At 35.4% G+C, this 24,086-nt stretch overlaps 5 protein-coding genes across 8 annotated transcripts; all 5 read left to right on the top strand.

Annotated features, from left to right (window-relative positions):
* Positions 1-3,161: 3,161 nt before the first annotated feature.
* LOC104786720 (uncharacterized) lies at positions 3,162-4,162 on the top strand. The gene has a single exon (XM_010512170.3). The coding sequence runs from the start codon at positions 3,218-3,220 to the stop codon at positions 3,875-3,877; it is 660 nt and encodes a 219-aa protein (XP_010510472.2). The 5' UTR covers positions 3,162-3,217; the 3' UTR covers positions 3,878-4,162.
* A 4,666-nt stretch (positions 4,163-8,828) lies between these two features.
* Positions 8,829-11,446, top strand: LOC104786713 (protein NRT1/ PTR FAMILY 6.4). The gene is made up of 4 exons (XM_087456086.1): positions 8,829-9,177; positions 9,260-9,374; positions 9,464-9,681; positions 9,765-11,446. Exons 1-4 carry the CDS (start codon positions 9,175-9,177, stop codon positions 11,193-11,195), a joined length of 1,767 nt encoding a protein of 588 aa, XP_087312212.1. The 5' UTR covers positions 8,829-9,174; the 3' UTR covers positions 11,196-11,446.
* Positions 11,447-13,681: 2,235 nt separating this feature from the next.
* On the top strand, positions 13,682-16,596 carry LOC104786698 (serine/threonine protein phosphatase 2A 59 kDa regulatory subunit B' zeta isoform). 2 transcript variants are annotated; one of them, XM_087456076.1, is made up of 3 exons: positions 13,682-14,324; positions 14,431-15,804; positions 15,888-16,596. In XM_087456076.1, exons 2-3 carry the CDS (start codon positions 14,587-14,589, stop codon positions 16,266-16,268), a joined length of 1,599 nt encoding a protein of 532 aa, XP_087312202.1. In that variant the 5' UTR covers positions 13,682-14,324; positions 14,431-14,586; the 3' UTR covers positions 16,269-16,596. The 2 variants fall into 2 exon arrangements, with proteins under 2 accessions (XP_087312202.1, XP_087312206.1); XM_087456080.1 differs by having other exon boundaries at positions 13,787-15,804.
* A 91-nt stretch (positions 16,597-16,687) lies between these two features.
* On the top strand, positions 16,688-19,390 carry LOC104746596 (peptidyl-prolyl cis-trans isomerase FKBP42). Its single transcript, XM_010468115.3, has 8 exons — positions 16,688-16,869; positions 17,115-17,176; positions 17,277-17,462; positions 17,784-17,873; positions 18,108-18,292; positions 18,411-18,533; positions 18,657-18,809; positions 18,891-19,390. The coding sequence occupies exons 2-8, from the start codon at positions 17,128-17,130 to the stop codon at positions 19,221-19,223; spliced, it is 1,119 nt and encodes a 372-aa protein (XP_010466417.2). The 5' UTR covers positions 16,688-16,869; positions 17,115-17,127; the 3' UTR covers positions 19,224-19,390.
* An 8-nt stretch (positions 19,391-19,398) lies between these two features.
* On the top strand, positions 19,399-22,856 carry LOC104786678 (chitin elicitor receptor kinase 1). Of its 3 annotated transcripts, XM_010512135.3 has the most exons (12): positions 19,431-20,542; positions 20,618-20,651; positions 20,733-20,740; positions 20,846-21,001; positions 21,084-21,277; positions 21,369-21,458; positions 21,536-21,629; positions 21,742-21,893; positions 21,976-22,064; positions 22,151-22,286; positions 22,376-22,474; positions 22,562-22,856. In XM_010512135.3, exons 1-12 carry the CDS (start codon positions 19,885-19,887, stop codon positions 22,721-22,723), a joined length of 1,872 nt encoding a protein of 623 aa, XP_010510437.2. In that variant the 5' UTR covers positions 19,431-19,884; the 3' UTR covers positions 22,724-22,856. The 3 variants fall into 3 exon arrangements, with proteins under 3 accessions (XP_087312193.1, XP_010510437.2, XP_087312197.1); XM_087456067.1 differs by lacking the exon at positions 20,733-20,740 and having other exon boundaries at positions 19,399-20,542; positions 20,843-21,001; XM_087456071.1 differs by lacking the exon at positions 20,733-20,740.
* Positions 22,857-24,086: the final 1,230 nt, after the last annotated feature.

Raw genomic sequence — 24,086 nt, 5'->3', positions numbered from 1 at the left:
GTCATTACTTAGACTAAACTTGACGGGGACTATTGGTTAAGGATATGAGATCAGTGAGATGTGATCGAATGTCCGTACAAGTCACTAATGGGCTATGGACCGAATAAGAGAATGGTGGAAACAGAGGCCTTATGAATATCAAGTGACATTGGGAAAGAAGGATCCATAAGATAGGAGATGCAGACAGTTGCAGAGAAGTCACATGTTGTCTACATGATTGAGATAGGCGAGTCAAACAAGGCACAAGTTGCTTTCAGTTGGGATGCTCTGTAACAAGTCTATGATCAGTCCTTTTCATTCTTAATGTCTCTGTAACGGCTATATGGTGTAGTAGTAGATATATATGTCATGTAACCTACAATTGTATGAGACTAATCTAAGAAAAATATTCTCTCATGATTCTCTTTACACAACTATATTTCTGCAATTCTAACACCGATCCCACTTGGAACCCAATCTTTGTAGTGATCACTGCTTATCCTTGAGAGACTTTTGGAAATTGGCTAGCAAAGAGAATCTAGATGGAAGTAGCACTGTTCTTTCCATGAAAACAACAACAAAATTTCCAAATGTTTACACAGATTTGTGTTAGTAGGGTTTTAATTTCATATATTCCGTGTATTCGTGATGTTAGAGCTTAGAAGATATTTTAAATATACATGTAAGGAATTTGTATTTACAATATATCATTCAAGGTAACAAAATTACACTCTTGAGTAGGGAAGTGTTAATAATAGTTGTATCTTTTGCTCTTAACAAGATTCAGCTGAGTTAACAAAACGTCTAAGAGCTGAAATGAAATTGACAAAATAAAAAACAACTTTATAAAAGTCTATAAAAAGCCACTCATTCAAGAGTTGAAAAAAAAAGGTTTCTACCTTTTTTTTTGTCGGTAAAAAGCTGAAACCTAGTTACCAATCATTACCTTCATCTCCCACTTCTTTAAGTTTTTAAAAGCAAATTAAAAATCTTTTCACTTTTTGGAAATAAAAAAGGATGAGGACATCAAGCATTTACCATGATATAATTGAAGAAAGCTCTATCATAGGTGGTGAAACATATGCAGTTTCTGGTTTATAAATCTATATAAAGCCCATCTTGGCTCTTCACAGAAATTACTTCTAAGGCCCAAATATGGACGTTTACCCGATATATTTGGTTGGAATAACATAAATTATTAAATTGTATGATTTTTATCCATGTTTTTGACAATATCTCATATATATACTATGACGAATTCTTCATGAAAAAATGAGTAATTTTCTCAATACATCTAAACTCATTTCCACATATATAGTAAAACATCGTATTTCGTATTCCATATATACTTGTAATTTGTTTTGTTGAATTTTCCATAATTATCCAAAAATACAAACTATCATACCAAAAATTGATATTTTTTCTTTCTTATTTATACAAAATGTTTTGATAATTAATGAGTTGTTATTAATCGTTTTTGACTAAATCGAATTAATTTGTTCTAATATAATACATAAATACATATCAGCGTACATGAACTACAACATTAACTTTAATAATTATATATATATATATATATATACATATATATGCATAGCGTAAATAAACCATCTAGTAGCTAATTAATGTAATGTCGTTTAGTCAGATAGGGATAATAAATTAACCCCAAGAGACAATCAGACAATGTGTATATGTGGAATAATTAAATTATACGTCACATGCAATGGGCTCTGAAAGTGCCATGAAAATTATTGCGAAATTGACCTAATTAATCCCATGTGGAAGACACTCTTTACGAATTGTCAGCTCTTTTCCGCGTTTCAGCCTCTATTTGTCTTTCTTCGTTTAGCAATATGCATATCATCCCATGCATGGCCCATTTTCAAAAGTACGTCAATCTATATATTCTTAATAAGAAAAAGTTTTTTAAAATACACATATAAGATATTTTGTTAGTTTCTAAGTTAAATTTGTATAAACTGGCTTTAATATGTTTAATTCCATTAGGACTTCTTTGTTAATATATTAATTAATGGAAGGGTCTTTAGTCTCAATTATGAAAAGCGATCGGCGGTTGGAATTGGATTTGATTTGGTCAGAAAATCGTAATTAGACAAAATCTAATATTATACGACGGCTTGTATGTTTTATTATAATCGTTGATGGATATGGACCTTACACCATACTTTTTATTCAGAAAATATACCTAAGAAATTTTTGATATATATATATATATCAAAATTAAACTATACTCGCTAGGGATAATTCAGTTTTTTTTTATTACTTGGACCCGAATGTGATATGCATAAGGAAAATATGAGTTGAGTTTTCACATGCTATGATCAATGGCTAATGCAATACCAAGAACCGAACATAAAATGAAATTAAGGGTTAGAAACATGTCAAGATACAATAGAGGGAAATATATATATATATATATATATATATATATATATATATATATATACTCCGTCGAAAAAGTCTCAAACCTGGATAGTGGATTCTGACAACTGTCCTATTCCACAGTTTACAATTTAGTTGCATTAAAATCTACAAGTTCTCGAAATGTTCCGTGTAATTTGTTGTCTCGTTGGTCCCCAACCTTCGGTTGGCGAAAATTTAGAGAAGTGTTTATGACTTGTGAGCTTGCACGACCTACCTAACGCATACTACGTTCACATGTCTATATATGTTACATTAATATGTTCACCAGATTTTAAAAAGAAACATCGCAATTAGATTTTGACCTGGTTAATTATGCTGAGGCAAGCATGACACATCAATTTGTGGTTGGAAAAATTGTCAAGTTCGGTGGTATTGCTACGGTCCCTTCCTTTTTTTGTATATATATATTTTGTAATTAAGAATTACGTTGGACTGAAAAAATTTGCTATGTGGGTTAAAACTAGGTGAATTGAAAACTTACGTTAAGCTACTTTTATAACAACTCTTAACTATAAAAGTAGCTTAACGTAATCTTAAACAAAACTATTCAAAAACTCTTTCTGTCAACGATTAATATGTGATATAGCATGACATTATTTTTTTTGTTTAATAATAGAGATACAACTTCAGATCAGATCCGTTTACTATGGTTATATTGATTCCATTTACACTTCTTTTTATAGTTAAATTGTTAGTGATGAATAGCCAAATCATTACAGTGCATAAAGATATTTATTTTAGAAATATATTATAATCTCACACCCAAGCAACCGTGACAAGACAAAACGTACACATGATAAAAGAACGACCCACCTATGTGGTTGAATTTATTTATCAATATAGTTTACATAATTATATGACATACAGTATACCGTGTTATGACAGAACATCTAAGATAATAATTACGACACCAATAAAAATAAAAATTTCAAAACCTCACTTACACATTGCAAATGCTCCGGCGCATAAATCGCTCCTCTCATGTGCTCTCTCTCTCTCTTTCTGTCTCCTTCTCGATTGTATATATATACCAATACAACCCTCACCATCTCATGTCTCTAATATTTATCTTATATCATACACATTTGACATATCAATGGGAAATTGCCTTGACAATGGCCTCGCTGGAGAAGAGGTAGACGATCTAATTGAGCCTGAGCCGCCGGTTAAGTTATTGGAAGAAGGCAAAGCGAGTATCAGTGGGAAAGAAGAAAGTGAAAGATCAACGGAAGGATCAGAATCTAAGGTGGTAAGGATAAAAGTTACGGTGACAAAAGAAGAACTTAGACAAATCTTGGGTCACAAGAAAGGTATCAACTCCATTCAACACTTGGTTCATGTTCTCAAAGATAGTGGCAGAAACATCTCCAGGGCTGATGAAGAAGATGAACCAAGTGATGAAAATTGGAGGCCTTCGTTAGAAAGCATTCCAGAGAGTGAGAATCATTATTGAAATTTATCATACATTTAACTAATAATCCAATTTCTCCAGTACTTTTTGACTTTTTTTTTCCAAGATGACTTTTTATTTTGTTGTCTGATTGGTACTTTTTAACCAATGTTGTCTCATAAACATTTTGGTTTTTTCTTTTCTCCTTTTTAGTTTTCTTATATTGTCTGTTTCTTCCCGACGATATTTGGTGGTGCTTTGTGTTTTTGTTAGAGCACTAATTAGCTATTACATGTCATTGTGTGCTGTATTTTGTAAAAGTATAATAGATATTATGTGGTTGAAAAATCAGAATCTTTTATATATGTACAACGGCATGTTGATTTTTTTTTCCTTTTTCAAAATTTTCGCGTAAGGACACAATGGCCTATCACAAAATCACTACACTACATGTCATAGTCATATATTAAAGTGTTTCTTTCTTCGAATCCGCATTTAGAACAACGTAACTTGCGAGTGATAGTACCAATGTAGGTAAAATCATAACTCATAAGAGCTTCACTATCTTCACTACAATACTGATTACAACATGAGTGTTTAAGTTGACTGGACCATATTCCATATTATATATATGTGAACATAAAGAAAAGCTCTATAACATTCAAGCTTGTTACGACCAGCACCTATAAAAGTTATAGATAAAGATACAGTCATGCAGATATAATTATAGGCTCATACTCATCTAACCTTCAAAAGAAACTAGCGGATCAAACTAAGCGAGAAACCTGAAAGGCCCATTTTTGAATAACAGACAAAATGGGCTGCTTAAGTGAACCTATGATTAATATAGTATTTTTTTTTCCCCTTCTACAACCAGTTTGAGTTTGTAAGTTAAGTTACAAACCATTCTAATTTTGATATAAAGACTAGCTAGAGCAGAAACTTTGAGAGTTAGACTTAAACATACTCAAAATCGTTCAAGATAATGATATGATCATTTAAATACTTTGTATGAACCTATGCACATATACCGTATGTATGACTTTTCGTATACGTTTTAAATGTATATACAGTGGCGGAGCTAGGAATTCAATTCATCAAAGTGAAAATATAATTTAAGAAGTTATATTGTGTTATTAATTTTTTTTATAAGGGTCAATTTTGCTATTTTATCATGGTCAATTTGATTTTTTTCCTAAAAATTCAACTAAATTTAAAATTTCACCAGGGTCAATTGACCCATATGCTTCTACCGTAGCTCCGCTCATGTGCATATATATCATGTCTATTTCGACGTTTATAATTTATAAATATTTTATATACGGTAATTGAACAATAACTATACTTTGTATATATATGCATTTAAACGTATACAAAAGTCATACGAAACGATGTTTGTATACGTTAATTTAATATATATATATATATATACCGTACAGTAAGTATATGTAAAATACTTGTATGTACAGTATCTACGTACGTACATACACCGTATACACATGATCAAAATTTCCGTAAGAATCTTAACGTGTCAATGTTCTATTATAAATTATCACAAGCCGAACACATATATACGTATTTATTATAGTAGACAATTGGAACATGAGTTTCACGTTACTTAACCAAACATGCTAGGATAATAACAAATAAATAAATAAATAAAATGAAGTTTCAATAAAAATCTCTTTCCATGATTATTTCGTATTAGACAATTTGTTCACGCAATCTCTAGGCTTTTGCTGACCACAACTCTTCTGGTAACCGATGCAATGCACATGCATGTACGTTTATCATATATAGATGTAGACAATATATGTATACTGTCAAAATTGTAGGTAGGATTTAGAAAAGATAATACATAAATGCGACGTATTTCAAGGTTAACAAAATATGAATACGTTAAGTCATTAGATATCTAGTTGTCAAAGTGACTGTGAATTGTCTTGTGTGTGTCTCCATGCAGATTAAAAGAATTTGATAGAAGTACCTTTTCAATGGAAACTATAAGTAACTTAATTATATTTCTATTTTTCTGCAAAATTATTCTTTCTATTTCTATAATTGGAAAATCTTTTTGATGATAATGTGTTGTCATTAGTTCGAAATTATGAATCTTCTAAGTTTATTGCGATAGTTGTTGTTTGTTTTTTTACGCCTCGTAGTTGTTTTGTTTGGTTTATGGCAATTTTACCAAGTCTATTCTCATATCATTACGGTTACATGGTGAATTTGAAAATTGATTGAAACTTACATATAGTTTTATACTAATACAACAATAATTAAATTTAATAAAATCTTGTAAAAAATACGCTTGTGAGTTGTTTGTAGAATAGAGTTTTAAATTTATTTATTCGTACAGTTTCTAAATTTACTGAATTTTGTTTGAGCTTAATCTTATAACTCGATCGTTATTACATTTCTGCTAGAAAGCTTAAATGTTTATTTTGGGAGGACCGTATACAATGAATATGGAGTGAGAAAGGTTTATCGTTTAGAAACCAAGCAAGATTTTTATATATCAACATGCATGGAGATAAAAAGAGTGGGGTATGTGGTACAGTATATCATTCAAGATTTTCTTATCGTCCCATTATTGTTTTGGCCTTCTTAATTTCATTTTGGAATGACATGTGTGACACATCCAAAGTTGGCAAAGATTCCCAAACAATCACACTTTTGGTTTGTTTTGGTATTTATCTCAAGTTGATGATGAATTCTCTCGGATTCTATTTGTACAGTAAAAAACACTTATCTTTATCTTTTTTTTTGGGATAGTTAAAAATGTTTTTGTACGTTAGTATGTCAATTCGGTTTGTTGGGTAGAGTACGGGACAATTGATCACATGTATTTTGAGGTGATTTTAGATATTAAATCATTTTCGAGTGCCAATATTTTGTAAATCTTGTTTGATTTTATGTCGACGATAGATGTGAAACTTATAATATGTCTTTTCAATGTGATGTCTATAAATAATATATTTTGATATTATCTCTCTAGATTGGATCATACATTTATATGAATCCGCTCGATTAATCAAAGTTTTGTTAGGATTTTACTACTTTGTGAAGATTCATGACTTTTTAATTCAAACCGATGGGAATGATTAATATCTTATATATATATATATATATATATATACCTTATCTTATATAGTTGGTATGACATTAATTTCCAACAAACATATCTTATATATGATTTTTTTTTCTCAAACATACAAGAAAATCTTAGAATCGTTAGTATATTATACTCTAGAGTTAATATAACATATCCGATTATATCATACGACTACGTGTTAAATTTGTTATGGCCGGACTATGTTCTGTGTGAGTAGTGGGATTGTCCCACATAAGCTTAATAATTGCACATAAACTATATCATTAATAATTCTTGATTAGAATCACTAACCTTTTCCAAAAGGTTGGAGAAAATATCTCTTCTTTGGAAAGACCAAACACTAAATCATCTCAATTACTTGACCAACCCAATAAAACTAGGATCGGATACCATAAAACGTAACTAAAAAACATTACAATACTTTTAAGTTCTAAAAAATCTATAAAGAATATTGAACAAACAATTCATTGTATCCAGTGTCAGTATGGTTCACTTATCAGTTGAACAAAGATTTGTTTTTATCCTTCTTTGTTATTTTTTTCTGGGGCAAACTACTTTTTGGTTTATAGAAATAATTAAGCTTGAAAACTATTTAACTTTAAGAATTATTAGTATTGACGTGGATACATTAATAATTTAGTAGGATCGAGAAAGAATTATTGTAATGTATGGTGAAAATATATAATCATGACGTCCACAAAGAGAAAATGCAACTTGTAGTAGAGGGAACCTTAAACTCAACTTTACCTTAACCATTGGAGGCAAAACTATATTATAAGTTTTACTTTTAAAATGTATTTGCTTCTTCTTTTGACTTATGTTGCTTACATCATTAACTCAAGTAGGGGGATCAATTCGTTAACATGTACAGCTTTTTTAAATCAGTAGACTAGAGATCTCTCTAAGTAAATATCTTCCTCCATTTGGGGGATTTTTTTACATGTTAATTAATTCACCTTTTATTGGGTCACTTTCGAATATAATTGTTGGTTACCTTATAAAGGCAAAAAACCTATGTTTTTACTTTACACATCTCAGCTTCAATGCACAATTCTTACGTATCACCTGAAATTTGTACTATTTCTCAAAAGTTAAAGCATAACTTCTTAAGCATCAGCTTATTATAGACCATTACAAAACCGTAGACACTGAAAAACTAAGTCCATTGTTTGCCGACTTCCTATGGGTTAGGGACCTTGTGATCAGCACAAAACCGGTCTAGCCCGACGACACGAATTATTGAGTCCGATCCTGATTCAATCATGTCATATTAAACTAGATATTGGTAAAAAATACATAATCCCATTTTAATAAAGCACACACCTTAAGGCCATGATCATGAGTGTTTGATCGCACCACAAGAATTCTTATAAATATTTGTTAATCAGTCGGTAATACAAATATACTCACTAAAGAACAATTCTCACTAATGATTGAAACATGAATTTGAAACATGTGATATCGAAATGAAATGATAGCACTAACTATATTTAATGTTAAACAAGTCACAATAATGTCCCAAATATTAAAGAACATGCATATTCAGTAAAATTTGGCCACGTGACCGATCAGTAGATGTAGATCAAACAACTATCTGGCACACATGATAATAGAGACAAAGATTTCAATATGTTTCTAAAGTGTAAAACCATAAAAACAAAATAACAATTGTAATGGTAAGTACAAGTAAAAGAATATTTGGATGTGTGGTAAGCGATTTGTTGAAGGAGAAGAGGACATGGGAAATTACAAACAAGCTACACACTTACACAGTATACACACACAATAAAAGAAAAAAATATTTGCAGCCACACGTAAAAGGGAATAAAAAGACAAAAAAGATGAGTAATGGACATGGGGAATTACAAAGAAGCAGAAAACCTTGCAACCACATGAAATAAACTAATGTCTTTGTCATAAGATAATGAAATCACACCACTGTTGTCTAAATATTTGTTTTAGATCTCATCTGATCATATATATCGTCAATGAAGCAACCACAGAAGAAAAGCAAAGCTACATTTTTATATATAAAGACCCATCAATCAAGTCCCCATCTCTCTTCACATGCCCATTTGAGTCGTATCTCTTCTCATTTCTTCTTTTGTTTTGTTGGAGTTAGATAAAATCAAAGGACTAATTAAAGTGTCAAAACCCTTATCGCTATAACCTCCTCAAAGCCATCTCTATAACTCCTCACACTTCTCTACCTTCTTCTCTCAAAGTCTAACTGCTAAAAAAAAAAATGGTGAGTTTAAAAAGTTCTTTTTCTCTGTTTTTTTTATTGGCTCTGTTTTCTCTGTTCTTAATGGTTTTTCTTGTCTGTTAAGGTTCATGTGTCATCTCATGGAGCGAAAGATGGCTCAGAGGAAGCCGTCGACTACCGTGGAAATCCACCGGATAAATCCAAAACCGGTGGATGGTTAGGTGCCGGTTTAATCTTAGGTGAAGTTTCCACAAACTTCATAGTATTACACAAAAGGTTTCTAAGCTCCTCTGTTTCTAACACTCCTCTGTTTCTTGTTAATGTGTAGGGAGTGAGCTATCGGAGAGAATATGCGTGATGGGTATCTCAATGAACCTAGTGACGTACCTTGTCGGAGATTTACACATCTCATCAGCTAAATCAGCGACCATAGTTACCAATTTCATGGGAACTCTTAATCTCTTAGGACTTCTTGGTGGTTTCTTGGCTGATGCTAAACTCGGTCGTTACAAGATGGTTGCAATCTCAGCCTCTGTTACAGCTCTGGTTAGCTCCTTAAACTATGTCTTTGTACAGCTCTGCATGGCTCGAGAGTTTTTAGTTCTGACTCTTTGTTTCTGTGAAATCAGGGAGTGTTGCTATTGACGGTGGCTACAACCATCTCGAGCATGAGACCACCACCATGTGACGATTTCAGGAGACTTCACCATCAGTGTGTAGAAGCAAACGGACACCAGTTATCTCTTCTCTACGTTGCTCTCTACACCATAGCTTTAGGTGGAGGAGGAATCAAATCCAACGTCTCCGGTTTCGGGTCTGACCAGTTCGACACGAGTGACCCCAAGGAAGAGAAACAGATGATTTTTTTCTTCAACAGATTCTATTTCTCCATCAGCGTAGGCTCTCTCTTCGCCGTGATTGTTCTCGTTTACGTTCAGGACAACGTCGGGAGAGGATGGGGTTACGGAATCTCAGCCGCGACTATGGTGGTTGCAGCTATTGTTTTGCTCTGCGGAACGAGATGGTACCGTTTCAAGAAACCTAAAGGAAGCCCTTTTACAACAATATGGAGGGTTGGTTTCTTGGCGTGGAAGAAAAGAAAGGAGAGTTACCCTGCGCATCCAAGTCTTCTGAACGGTTTTGACAACACCACGGTTCCACACACAGAGAGGCTAAAGTGTTTAGACAAAGCCGCGATTCTTAAGAACGAGAGCTCTCCTAGTTCAAAGGATTTTGAAGAGAAGGATCCGTGGATCGTTTCGACAGTTACACAAGTTGAAGAAGTGAAGCTCGTGATGAAATTGGTTCCGATTTGGGCAACGAACATTCTCTTCTGGACGATTTACTCCCAAATGACAACTTTCACGGTGGAACAAGCGACGTTTATGGACCGTAAACTCGGTTCTTTCATTGTTCCGGCTGGCTCCTACTCTGCTTTTCTCATACTCACAATTCTCCTCTTCACTTCCCTTAACGAGAGAGTCTTTGTTCCTTTAACAAGAAAGCTCACTAAAAAGCCTCAAGGGATAACCAGCCTCCAAAGAATCGGAGTAGGGCTTGTGTTCTCAATGGGAGCAATGGCAGTAGCCGCGGTTATAGAGAATGCTAGACGGGAGGCAGCGGTTTCAAGCAATACGAAAATAAGCGCGTTTTGGTTGATTCCTCAGTATTTCTTGGTCGGCGCGGGTGAGGCCTTTGCTTACGTTGGACAGCTTGAGTTCTTCATAAGAGAAGCACCAGAGAGGATGAAATCAATGAGCACCGGATTTTTTCTCAGCACGATTTCGATGGGGTTCTTCGTGAGTAGCTTGCTTGTTTCGCTTGTTGATAAGGTCACACACAAAATCTGGCTAAGAAGCAACCTCAACAAGGCGAGATTGAACTACTTCTACTGGTTACTTGTTGTCTTGGGAGCATTGAACTTCTTGATTTTTCTTGTGTTTGCCATGAAACATCAGTATAAAGCTGATGTGATTAGTGTTGGGGTTGATGATGATTCAGTTGAGAAGGAGAAGACGAAGAAAGAAAGCTCTGAGTTTGAGCTTAAGGACATTCCTTGAAACCAAACTTGAAGAAGAAGAAAGAAAGCTCTGAGTTTGAGCTTAAGGACATTCCTTGAAACCAAACTTGAAAAAGAAGAAAGAGAGAGAGCTCTGCTTTGTTTATTGCTTTGAAGATTTCATCTTGTTTTGTTTTTGTATTTAGTATTATTGTGTGTATGAAATAGAAAGATTACTATATTGGTTTGAATTGTATTTTTTTGTAACATTTAAAAACAATTAAGTTACTATATATATGTGTTTTTTTTGTTTTTGTTGCTCTTTCAAGAACTCTATACTGAAGTTATAAACAAATTAAAAGTTTTTACAGAGGCGAGTCTGAGAAGAAACGTTTTCTTGCGATGGACGATAACTCATCGGAGACGGAGAGATTGATCAGCTCCTTCGTTGAGGTCACATCTTCATCGAGAGAAGTAGCTATATCTGTTCTTGAAACTCATCAATGGAATCTTAACGCTGCTGTTTCAAGCTTCACTAAGAACGAGGTTACTACCGCCGAGCCAAATATATCAAACTCTAACGATAAAAAGCTCCTCCGTCGTAACCTAACTCCGTTTCCGAATCTTCGAATCAATATCCCTTTTTCTTCTTTCTCTCCGTTTGATGGCTCTTCCGATTACACTCCGTCGCGTTCACGGTTACGTTTACTATCACCGTCGCCACCGAGATTTTATCTACAGTCAAAACGCGCAGCAGCTAATCCATTCGGGAGACAGACAGTTAACAGCCGTCAAGACGCCGGTGATATTTCCGGCGGAACTGGTACTGATTCCGATGAAGCGCTGGAGAACCACGGCGGAGAAGATAATAGGTTTAGTGTTTTCCTCAATCTTGATGGGTACTTGGCCTCTGTTTTGTAAACAGAGCTTGGTTTAGATTAATGTTTTAGTGATGTGCTTGTGCAAGATCCATCAGAATGGTTAAAGATGTTCATGTGATTTTTAACAGGTATATAGAAAGATCTGAGGAGTCATCAAGATCAATGTCTGGAGAAACTGTATCAGATGAGTTTGAAGAAGAGCCTCAAGAAGTGGTCACGCACATTGTAACAAGCTGGAGAAACGGTTTCACCGTCGATGATAGTTCGTTAAAGACGTTGGATGATCCAGAAAATGCAACCTTTCTTCAGGTTAAGTATGATTGATTACAAAGGTATTGTTCTTTCTCTATAGTTGTTTCACTTTGGTTAACGTTATGTTCCATGTCAATGCTAGGCCATATCAAGGTTGGAGTCTCCACGTGAACTCGGTCAAGTCCGTGGTCAATTCAAACTCATTAGGCGTGAAGAAGAAAATTTCACTGTATATGTCTCCTTCCCTTTCTGTAATGTTTTTTTTTCTTTCTTACTTCTCTGATCCAAATGAGAAGCTCTTGTTCTCATATCTTAACAGAAGGAATCACAAGCCGGAGGAACTCTAGCGGGATCAGACTCTGCTTCAACTGCGCCACCAGCTTTAGCTGCCTCACCATCAATGAGGTTATTGACATGAACAATGTGCTTTTCTGAAGGAGACGAATCCTTTTTTAATCTAAACACTGAAGAATTGTGCTATTCACAAATCCATGATACTGCAAGGATCTTGTGAATTGGATTAGTATGTTGATGGTTTTTGCAAGTCACAAGGCATCAATCTTGCTTAGTAGTCTTGTGTTTAGAAAAAAAAAGGTTTTTGAATGTATGTGGTAGCTTTAGTGGGATGCTAAAGATGTCCTGATGCGATTTTCGACAGAGCTAAGGAATCAGCTATAGAAAGACCTGAGCAGTCACCAAGATTGATGTCTGAAGAAACGGTTTCAGCTGAGGTTCAAGAAGAACAACAACAAGACGAGCCATATGAAGTGTTCATGTACATTGTAACTATATGGAAGAACGGTTTCACTGTGGATGATAGTCCGTTAAAGAGTTTGGATGACCCTGATAATGCAGCCTTTCTTGAGGTTACTAATTCAAAACCTTCATGCCATTTCAGTCTTTCTCTGTACTTTGTTGATTCACTATGATAACATAAATGTTCCATGTCGATGATGCCAGAGGATAACAAGGTTGGAGTCCCCACGTCTACTCGATCCAGTTCGTGTTCAAGTCGAACTCATCAGGCGTGAAGAAGAAGACTTCAATGTAAATTAATTTCATTCCCTCTCTCTCTAATGTTTTGATTCAAATTAGGTAGTACAGTAAAGTGAAACCTCTTGTTCTTGTATCTTATATCAAACAGGAACAGAATACAGCTCTTGCAGGATCAGAATCTGTCTTTACTGAGAGTCTGAGTCACAAGCTTTAGCCGCCTCACCATCACCATCCGAGGCTTCATAGACGCTTCTAGACCAGATGGTTCGGAAGAATACCAATTATCCATTGAGAAAGCTGGCATCGCCAACTCTGTCCTCATCCAAAATCTCTAGCTTTTTTGGTCTAACGTAAAAAAAGAAACGACTTTTATTACATTTGGTTAAATATCATTGAAACATTTGTTTTTTTCTTTTTTGTGGTTGTCTTTTAGCTAATTCTTGAAGTCTTTGACCCAAATCTTTTGACTTGAATAATTTGCTGAATGTATGTATAAAATGAGAATGGTGCAACTTAACGAATTGACCACATACTAGTTGACGACCATAGACATAAAACGTTTACTTTTTGGGGGTTGTTCTTTTGACTCACCTGCCCATTCTGTCAAACCGTGCGTGTCCCATCTTTGTTGATTTTTTTTTTTTCTGTTCTGAAAAACAAAAGAAACCATAAAAAAAGAAGAAAATATCTGGATGTGTTGTTATTCAGGTTTGTTCGATTCAGAGATAAGTGTTACAGTGTAAAATCCGTGGAGAGATAGAGAGATACAGACAAGGATAAGGGAAGAGAAGTAACGATTACTATCTCTCTTCTATATTTGTTCGTTATTACAACCTTTTTAAAATCTCATCTCTTTTTTCTTACCTTTTCTTTTTCTTTTGGGGGTTTTTTTTTTCCTCTTACCTTTCTCCTCTCTCTCGCTCAATTTGGGTGAGAAAGGAGCGGTCTTTTGTTATTCCAGGCTTTATCCCCAAAGATTGCGAACCAAAGCTTGTATCTTTTTTTTTTTTTACTTTCTGGGGTTGTGTAGATCTCTCCTTTGTTAACTCATCTGCAAAAATGTAAGCTCTTCTCTTCTTAATTCGTTTCTTTTATCTCTTCAGATTCATTTGCTTGATCTGTATCTCTGATATGGTTTATTCCGTCGTCGTGTAATTTTGGGTTCAGGGTTGAGGCTTGTTCGATGTACTGAAAATTAGGTTTTTTCTTTTGTTCATTTTCATTCAGAAGCGAATCTGGTTATGTGTTTAGAGAATAAAGTGCGAGACTTTGACTTAGTCAGAGCTTGTTAGGAGTGAGTATTGTTAAGGGTTTGTGCCAAATATGATCAAACAGATATTTGGGAAATTGCCTAGAAAGCCTTCGAAATCTTTGCAAAATGAGTCTAATGGTGAAGGAGGGGTTAACTCTTACTATGCTCCCAATTCCAGTAGTAGTAGTACTAGTACTGTCTCGAAACCTCCTTCAAAAACGTCAGCTTCTGGTTCACGTGTAGCTAATGGAACTCTTGCTCCTACCTCATTGAGCTCTAACAAGGCTAATCAAGGGAAGAAACCATTGGGAGGAGATGCTGTTAGCGGGGTTTATGAGTCTTTGCCTAGCTTTAGAGATGTTCCCATGTCTGAGAAACCGAATCTCTTTATCGGGAAGTTGAGTATGTGCTGTGTTGTCTTTGATTTTAGTGATCCTTCAAAGAACCTTAAAGAGAAAGAGATTAAACGGCAGACATTGCTCGAGCTCGTTGACTATATTGCATCGGTTGGTGTGAAGTTTAATGATGTTGCGATGCAAGAACTCACAAAGATGGTAGCGGTGAATCTGTTTAGAACGTTTCCTTCTGCGAATCACGAGAGTAAAATTCTTGAAATGCATGATATGGATGACGAGGAGCCTTCGATGGAACCAGCTTGGCCTCATATTCAAGTTGTGTATGAGATTCTGCTTAGATTCGTGGCTTCTCCCATGACAGACGCAAAGCTTGCAAAGAGATATATTGACCATTCCTTTGTCTTGAAGCTGTTGGACTTGTTTGATTCCGAGGATCAAAGAGAGAGGGAATATTTAAAAACCATTCTGCATCGGGTGTATGGGAAGTTCATGGTGCATCGACCTTATATCAGAAAGTCTATTAACAATATCTTCTACAGACTCATATCCGAGACTGAAAAGCATAATGGTATTGCAGAGTTGCTAGAGATTCTTGGAAGTATAATTAATGGTTTTGCTTTGCCTTTAAAAGAAGAGCACAAGCTCTTCCTTTTGCGAGCTTTGATACCTCTGCACAAGCCTAAATGTTCATCGGTCTATCACCAACAGCTTTCTTATTGTATAGTTCAGTTTGTAGAGAAGGACATCAAGCTCGCTGATACCGTTATTAGAGGCCTTCTAAAATATTGGCCTGTGACTAACAGCTCAAAGGAAGTTTTGTTTCTTGGAGAATTAGAAGAAGTCTTGGAAGCAACTCAAGCTGCTGAGTTTCAGCGCTGTATGGTCCCTTTATTTCGACAAATTGCTCGATGTCTCAACAGTTCACATTTTCAGGTTCGAGTCTTTTTGGTTTATCACACAGGTCTTTTTGGTTTTTGGTTTACCTATATGAAATTGTAGTTCTGTTTTTAACACAGGTCGCTGAAAGAGCATTGTTTCTATGGAACAATGATCACATAAGAAACCTAATCACACAGAACCATAAAGTGATAATGCCAATAGTCTTCCCAGCTCTTGAGAGAAACACGCGTGGACACTGGAACCCAGCAGTTCAGAGTCTGACTATAAACGTGAGGAAAGTATTCTGCGACATTGACCAAGTTCTCTTCGATGAGTGTTTAGCCAAATTCCAAGTATCAGAAGAGAATAAAGCAGAGGTTAAAGCGAAACGCGAAAGAACATGGCAGTGCTTAGAAGATTTAGCAACTTCAAATACCATTGTAACAAACGAGGCAGTACTGGTTCCAAGATTTGTATCCTCAGTCAATCTTGCAAGCAGCTCTGAGTCCACAGGGTAATAGTAGGCTCTGGTAGGTAAAGAATGGCTCTTGAAACGATAACAAATACAGATTGGGGGGGGGGGGGGGGGTTGAGTTGTTGGAGGAGCAAACTAGAGGAGTGGTGAAGTATCTCATTCTCATCAGTGAATACTTACTTTGTTTTAACATATTTTTTCTCTGGGGTTTCCGGGTTTACTTCTTAGTTCTTTAAGTGGAAAGGGCAACATATGTACTGTAACAAATATTGTGGTCAATAGACTATAGGGATGGTTCTTGAGGGACGACTGTATAATTATATTTTTTAATAAAATCTCTGGGATTAACCTGAGAATATATTTTTTCTGAATAATATATTCCATTATTTTCGTAAATGCCGTTAACCTCCCGTTAGTATTGTTGTTGTAAAGCTTTCGATAACGGCTGACGTTAAAATTTTATTTCTAGATGTTTCGATTTTGAGTTAAGTGGGAAAGTTGAAGGGTCTCTTTAGCTATTTCTCACTTAACCCAAATCTGTAATTTGATCTCTCTCTCTCTCGATTCAGTCTTGGTGAGTGATTTCGACTTCGACGACGACGACGATTCACATTTTTCCCTGAGCTTCTTCTTCTCCGAGTATCGTAAGTTCTTTTCACTCTCCTCTTCTCCAATTCTACAAACTCTTTCTTCGTTTTCTTCTATAACGACGACAACACCTGATTTTGTTGTTGCTTCCATTAGCTTTGACTTCGACCATGTTCGTTCGTATGGGTTTTTGTTATTGACTCTTACCTTAGTCCGATTTCGTCGATGACTGAACTCTTATTCTACAAATAGTTTCTGGAAATTGAGCGTAACGTTAATCAATTCTCACTTTTGATTTCAGGAGAGGTTAAAAAATGGAAAAACAAATGGATGAATCTGTGGAGAATCAAAGTCAAACAGATGGTAAGTATATTGTGAATCTTGGAACTAGATTGTATACAACATGCTTGTTAGAGGAAAGATTTTGATAATTGATTACTATGTTTTCCTACTGCATCATTAGTGGCAGAAGAACAAGAGAGCGAAATAGTTACTGAAGGAAGTGCTGTTGTGCACGGGGAGCTTTCTCAAGATGGTAGTGCTCCCCCTAAAGTTGATTGTGAAGCTGAGGTCTTGGTTGAGAAAGTCAGTAAGCAGATCATTAAGGAAGGTCACGGTTCCAAACCATCCAAGTACGCGACATGCTTCTGTAAGTGCCTCTTAGATTTCTGCTGATCAGATGCTGATTTGTAATTGCAGTTGTTGCTGCTGGTTTATTATATTCCCTTTGTGAAGGAGTCTCTTGACTGAGTTTCAGAAAATTGGTTTGTTGTAATCCTTGATATGATATTGGAATTGCTTGTGCTAAAAGAGGGTTATTTATGTTGAAGAGGGTTCAAATGTGGTATAAGTTTTGTGAACTTATGGTTGGTGAGGAACACTTTTTAGCCTAATATGTCCTGCATATAATCTTCTTCAAGCTTATCCATCTATTTGAATTTATATCTGACCAATTTCATATTGGCCATAGTGCACTATAGGGTATGGACCAAAAACAGTCAGCATAAATTTGAGGACACATGGAAAGAGCAGCAACCTATTGAATTGGTTATAGGGAAAGGTATGTGGCTGTCCATTATGTACTCTGTACCTCCCTCTCGTTGGATGCATCATCATTAGTATATTGCTGAGTTAGCTTGTGTATCATTTGAACCTAATGAAAATGGATATATGTGAGGAACAAGATTGAGTTTCCTATGTTTTTGCTTCAAAGCTGAATAGCCCATTTTAACATTACTATATATACAAAAATTTAAACCAGATTTTGTACTAATGAGTGAATTGTTGGAGACAGAGAAAAAAGAGTTGGCCGGTTTAGCCATCGGAGTTTCTAGCATGAAGTCTGGTGAACGTGCGCTCGTTCATGTTGGCTGGGAACTGGCATATGGTAAAGAAGGAAACTTTTCTTTTCCGAATGTTCCACCTATGGCAGATTTGTTGTATGAGGTTGAAGTTATTGGATTTGATGAAACAAAGGAGGCAAGTTTTCTCCTTATCATTATCTGCAGTTAATCGTTTCCTTACACAAGACAACTCTACAACCAAGCTTTATCCCAACCTGTTTGCTAACCTCTGACTTAGAGATTGAATTATGCAGGGAAAGGCTCGCAGTGATATGACTGTGGAGGAAAGGATTGGTGCAGCAGACAGAAGGAAAATGGATGGGAATTCTCTGTTTAAGGAGGAGAAACTGGAGGAGGCCATGCAACAGTATGAAATGGTTATGCATCTTTCTCTCTCTCTTTCTGTCAAAGTTTTGGTTTCCAGGGATACGTAGCGAGTCTGCTCAAGGATCTTTTGTCTTGTTTCGGCTTTTGATTAGTCATGGTATTTACTGTTTCAGGCCATCGCATACATGGGGGATGATTTTATGTTTCAGCTGTACGGGAAATACCAAGATATGGCTTTGGCAGTAAAGAACCCATGCCACCTAAACATGGCAGCTTGCCTCATCAAGCTAAAACGATACGATGAAGCAATTGGTCACTGCAACATTGTAAGAAAGCATTCATTGGAAAAAGTCATCAGTGTTCATACTGGGTTTCTTGAAATCTAATCAAACTGTAAACATTGTCAGGTGCTGACAGAAGAGGAGAAAAATCCAAAAGCGCTGTTCAGAAGAGGAAAGGCGAAGGCAGAGCTAGGTCAGACGGAATCAGCTCGTGATGATTTTCGAAAGGCACAAAAGTATGCTCCTGATGACAATGCGATTAGAAGAGAGCTACGAGCAGTTGCAGAGCAAGAGAAAGCTGTGTACCAAAAGCAGAAAGAAATGTACAAAGGAATGTTCAAAGGGAAGGAAGAAGGCAGTGCTAAGGCAAAGACCCTGAATTGGTTGATACTGTTATGGCAATGGCTGGTTTCCCTTTTCAGCGGGATCTTTCGACGCGACAGAGTTAAATCAGATTGAGGTATGGACAGAGTTAAAGCAGATTGAGGTATGAACGAAGCTTAACAATTCAACTATAAAAGTTTAAAGTGAAAGATCATTAACTCTAGTGAGCTTGTCTCTGTTCTCTGGAACCCTACTCTAAGTTATCACTTATCACATCTAATTTAGACGTTACGTTCATAAAATTCAGTGGTTTTTTTTTATGATTCTGAAATATTTAGTTTTATCTCTAATAAACACATAATTTTAGACGTAAAAAATACATTTCGAGAGTTTCCAATTATGATTTAAGAAAATTCGATTTTAAATTAGTAACTTTATATAATTGAACCCAAAAAAAAAAAAAAAAAAAATACAAAACAAAGATAATCCAAATTCGTTCAACAAATTTGGCGGTCTTCATAGTTTTGGTACTTGACCTAAGACTTTCAAATTCCAGCTGGTAGTTGCATTAAATGTAATCTTATTAAAATTAAGAAACATCAACAAAAATTAACAAACACTGATTAAAACTAAATAATCATCATTCTCTGTGTTGACGAATAGTCAACGTTGATAAAGTCAACCTTTCCTCCTCTTTGAATCCCATCTTCTCCAACAGAGCATACGAAGAAACAAACACAGAGACCTTCATCAGTCTCTGACAATCTTAAAGAAGCTTCCAAATTTATCTCCGGCGATGAAGCTAGAGATTCTGATCACTCCGCCTCTTCTTCTTCTTCTCCTTCTCTTCTCGTCGTCGTTTCTCTTCTTCGCCGTCGAATCCAAGTGCAGGAACACCTGCGGTTTAGCTCTAGCTTCTTACTACCTCGAGAACGGAACAACTCTCTCCGTAATCAACCAAAACCTCAATTCCTCACTCGCGCCATACGATCAAGTCAATTTCGATGCAATCCTAAGGTACAACAGCAACATTAAGGACAAAGATAGGATCCAGATGGGTTCTAGGGTTCTTGTGCCTTTCCCTTGCGAATGTCAACCTGGTGATTTCTTAGGCCACGATTTCAGCTACGATGTTCAGCAGGAAGATACTTATGAGAAAGTCGCCAATAGAAGATACGCGAATCTCACCACTGTGGCTTCGTTGCAGGGGAGGAATCCTTTTCCGGCTAACAACATCCCTCTCTCCGCGACGCTTAATGTGCTTGTGAACTGCTCTTGTGGCGATGAGAGAGTTTCTAAGGATTATGGTTTGTTTGTTACTTATCCTCTTCGTCCTGAGGATAGTCTCAATTCCATTGCGAGATCTTCCGGTGTACCGGCGGATGTTATAAGTAGGTATAACCCTGGCGTCGATTTCAGCTCAGGGAATGGGATTGTCTTTGTCCCCGGGAAAGGTACTTAGAATTAATAAGGAATTTGAGAATTTGTACATTGAGATCTTTACCTGTTCGTTCTTGTGATTTATGCAGATCCAAGTGGTGCATTTCCAACTTTCAAACCAAGGTTGTTTTCGTAGTTTTTGATTTTTTTAACTTGTTCCTTCGATTTCTATTGCTGATGTATACTCTTTGATGTCTTTTGTAGTAAACAAGGTTGGTTCTTCTCTTCATTTCCGAGCTCTTTTTATGATTCTGCAACAAAGCAAGAAGCAACTCTTGGAAGAATATGTTCTTGATATTTTATTTTGGCATTAGCAGGTGGTATTGGAGCTGGAGTTATTGCTGGTATAGTTGTAGGAGTGATTCTGGCTTTGTTGTTAGTCTCGTTTGTTGTATATTATGTTTACCGGAAGAGAAAGTCCAAGGGTGGTTCGTTTTCATCTTCTATTCCGTTGTCTTCTAAGGCTGATCATGGTAATTTTTTGATGATCTCTACTTTTAATGTTTCTTTTGTAAGCTGGGGTTTGCTTTCTAAAATTTTCAATCTGCTCTTTAGCTTCTTCAACTAGTCTCCAAAGTGGAGGTTTTGGTGGTACTGGAGTGTCTCCTGGAGTTGCTGCTATAAGCGTTGACAAATCTGTTGAGTTTACGTTGGAGGAGCTCGCTAAGGCTACTGATGATTTCAATCTGTCTTTTAAGATTGGGCAAGGTGGTTTCGGAGCTGTTTACTATGCAGAGCTTAGAGGAGAAGTAAGCAGATTTTTTCTTATATCTTCATTTATATCAACTGGCTGTAGATTTTTTCTGGCTGGAACATTGAAATCATTGGTTTCATGTATAGAAAGCTGCGATCAAGAAGATGGACATGGAGGCATCGAAACAGTTCTTGGCAGAACTAAAAGTCTTGACTCGTGTTCATCATGTCAACCTGGTAAAAACCCCGTTTATGTTCTCTCAAGATAATATCTGCGGTCAGATAAAATTTAACAGATTAACTTTTTCATGCAGGTTCGCCTGATTGGATATTGTGTTGAGGGATCTCTTTTCTTGGTCTATGAATATGTTGAGAATGGCAACCTTGGACAACATTTGCATGGGTCAGGTACAATATTTACACACCAATATAGAAAAGAGAATCACTTTTCAGAATACGAATAAGTTGGTAGTTGTGATCTACAATATAAACAACTAAGTGAGTTTATATGTATAACTAGGGCGAGAACCGCTACCATGGACTAAGAGAGTGCAGATTGCGTTAGACTCAGCTAGAGGTTTAGAATACATCCACGAGCACACGGTTCCAGTCTATGTTCACAGGGATATTAAATCTGCCAATATTTTGATAGACCAGAACTTCCGAGCAAAGGTCCATTCCCAATATCTCATTGTCAATCGAAAGTGAAAATACTGAAACTTTGTCACGGCGCTGAATTGATTCCGTGGTGCAGGTTGCTGATTTCGGGTTAACAAAACTGACAGAAGTTGGAGGCTCAGCAACTCGTGGTGCGATGGGTACATTTGGTTACATGGCACCAGAGTAAAGAACTTGGATCTCATTTCGCTCTACACTTGATACATCTTTGGAGACTACATTATAGTGATGGCATATTGCTATATATGCAGGATTGTTTATGGAGAAGTGTCTGCAAAAGTAGATGTATATGCATTTGGAGTTGTCCTTTACGAATTGATATCTGCGAAAGGCGCGGTTGTGAAAATGACAGAAGCCGTTGGTGAATTTAGAGGCCTTGTTGGTGTGGTTAGTATCCAACATATCGTCTTTCTGATTTTAAGACATGTACGTTTGGTCACTTAACAGGTGCTTTATTATGTTTTTAATTAATGCAGTTTGAAGAAGTATTCAAGGAGACTGACCAAGAAGAAGCATTTCGCAAGATTATCGACCCGAGGCTCGGTGATAATTACCCGTTCGATTCAGTATATAAGGTAAATCTTTCTTTTGGGTTTCCAAATCCTTTTTAGTACCCGGCCAAAGCTAAAACTAGGCCAATGTGGTTTGTGTTGTGTGTTTAGATGGCGGAACTAGGGAAAGCTTGTACGCAAGAGAATCCACAGCTACGTCCAAGTATGAGATACATAGTGGTTGCTTTATCAACTCTCTTCTCCTCAACCGGAAATTGGGATGCCGCAAATTTCCAAAACGACGATGTTGTCAGTCTAATGTCCGGCCGGTAGAGTTTCGGTTTATTTCTGTTTATACAAAATGATTTGTTTCTTTTGGTTACTACTTAACATTTTGATTGATGCTTCAGCTTCAGTATATATTTGTCTATACGAACCTTAACTTTTATACAATTTCCTATAACTCTATGATGGTTATGGTCTACTCGGCATCTTAACGTCAATGATGGATGATTACAAAGAGCATTAAAACATTTCATAACTACAACGTATTTTTGTTATATTTGCTTTTTTTTCTCATTTAGCATGATGTCGAAGGTAAATTAAATGTGAATTTTCCATTTACTTTTCGATATATTCTATTAAAGCTGAAGTATTCACTAGACTCAAATTAGATAATGACTTTGTTTTGGTAGGTTTTTGTTAAAAATAATTAGAGAATCACTTAATTTAATTAAATTAACTTATAGTTACGATTTTGCCTAATGATCATTATACCCTTCAGTCGACCACTAAATATCCACAGGGTCGGGACACAGATCCTGTATGACCCGAAAACAGAAGAAATAAAATTCGCGGATATGTTTGTACTCCAAATTTATATTATTCGGATTCTGTTTTTGATTTGGTTCAAGAATAGTTATTTCCGTTACCAAACAAAGGTATAATCCCTATAAATAAGGAAATTGGTATCAAATATTTAATGGCTTCAGTAATATCAAATATTAACTACTACTATACTTAATCCCTATAATTATTACGAATATTAATAATAATGAGAAATCTTTAATACTTATGGATTTTGAGTTTGTTGCTTCCAAAATAATCAATAAATTAAATACGAAATTGTATATATATGTAAACTTATTTGATTTGCTTTTATATTGTGAGATATTTACGGAAACAACAAATCAACTTAATACAATTAAATAAAAACAAATCATCATTTAGTTTAGATTTTTCAATATTTCCTTAACGAAATTATAATAATTAATTATGATTAGTATAGATGAAAAAAAAAAAACGCAGAACTTATATATATGTAAAGTTGTAAACTAATCTATAGCAAATGTGTATTGTATATCCCACATCGACTAAATATGACTATAAAAATATGACTAATATGTTTTGAGTACATATGAGCAGGAAACTTGATTTATCAGATATCCAAATTTAACAGTTTAATTTGGTTCTATATTTAAGCATATTTAAACTTTTAAAAAGTTAACATATTATAGTATATTTACGTTTTTTAAAAAAGGTTAAGAGATTATAAATATTTAAATTTTTATAGAATGTTTAAATTATTTTAAATATTTGAACTCCGTCGAAAGTTTAAAATATTATAATACATTTAAGTCTATAAAATATTTAAGTAATATTGATATTTTTAAACTTAAAAATTTTAATATATAAA

This window comes from Camelina sativa, chromosome 1, assembly GCF_030686135.1.
Source record: "Camelina sativa cultivar CO46 ecotype springtype chromosome 1, ASM3068613v1".
Classification (NCBI taxonomy): Eukaryota; Viridiplantae; Streptophyta; class Magnoliopsida; order Brassicales; family Brassicaceae; genus Camelina; species Camelina sativa.
The sequence above is the reverse complement of the archived record's forward strand: the minus strand, read 5'-3'. Positions and strand labels throughout refer to the sequence as shown.

Coding starts and splice junctions, on each gene's coding strand:
- LOC104786720 (XM_010512170.3), top strand. CDS start 3,218: ATGATAAAAGAACGACCCACCTATGTGGTTGAATTTATTTATCAATAT.
- LOC104786713 (XM_087456086.1), top strand. Junction 9,375..9,463: donor AGGTGCCGGTTTAATCTTAG/GTGAAGTTTCCA, acceptor GTTAATGTGTAG/GGAGTGAGCTATCGGAGAGA. Junction 9,682..9,764: donor CAGCCTCTGTTACAGCTCTG/GTTAGCTCCTTA, acceptor CTGTGAAATCAG/GGAGTGTTGCTATTGACGGT.
- LOC104786698 (XM_087456076.1), top strand. CDS start 14,587: ATGATCAAACAGATATTTGGGAAATTGCCTAGAAAGCCTTCGAAATCT. Junction 15,805..15,887: donor TCAACAGTTCACATTTTCAG/GTTCGAGTCTTT, acceptor TTTTTAACACAG/GTCGCTGAAAGAGCATTGTT.
- LOC104746596 (XM_010468115.3), top strand. CDS start 17,128: ATGGAAAAACAAATGGATGAATCTGTGGAGAATCAAAGTCAAACAGAT. Junction 17,463..17,783: donor CAAGTACGCGACATGCTTCT/GTAAGTGCCTCT, acceptor TATTGGCCATAG/TGCACTATAGGGTATGGACC. Junction 18,534..18,656: donor CCATGCAACAGTATGAAATG/GTTATGCATCTT, acceptor TTACTGTTTCAG/GCCATCGCATACATGGGGGA.
- LOC104786678 (XM_010512135.3), top strand. CDS start 19,885: ATGAAGCTAGAGATTCTGATCACTCCGCCTCTTCTTCTTCTTCTCCTT. Junction 20,543..20,617: donor TGTCTTTGTCCCCGGGAAAG/GTACTTAGAATT, acceptor TGATTTATGCAG/ATCCAAGTGGTGCATTTCCA. Junction 21,459..21,535: donor GTGTTCATCATGTCAACCTG/GTAAAAACCCCG, acceptor TTTTTCATGCAG/GTTCGCCTGATTGGATATTG.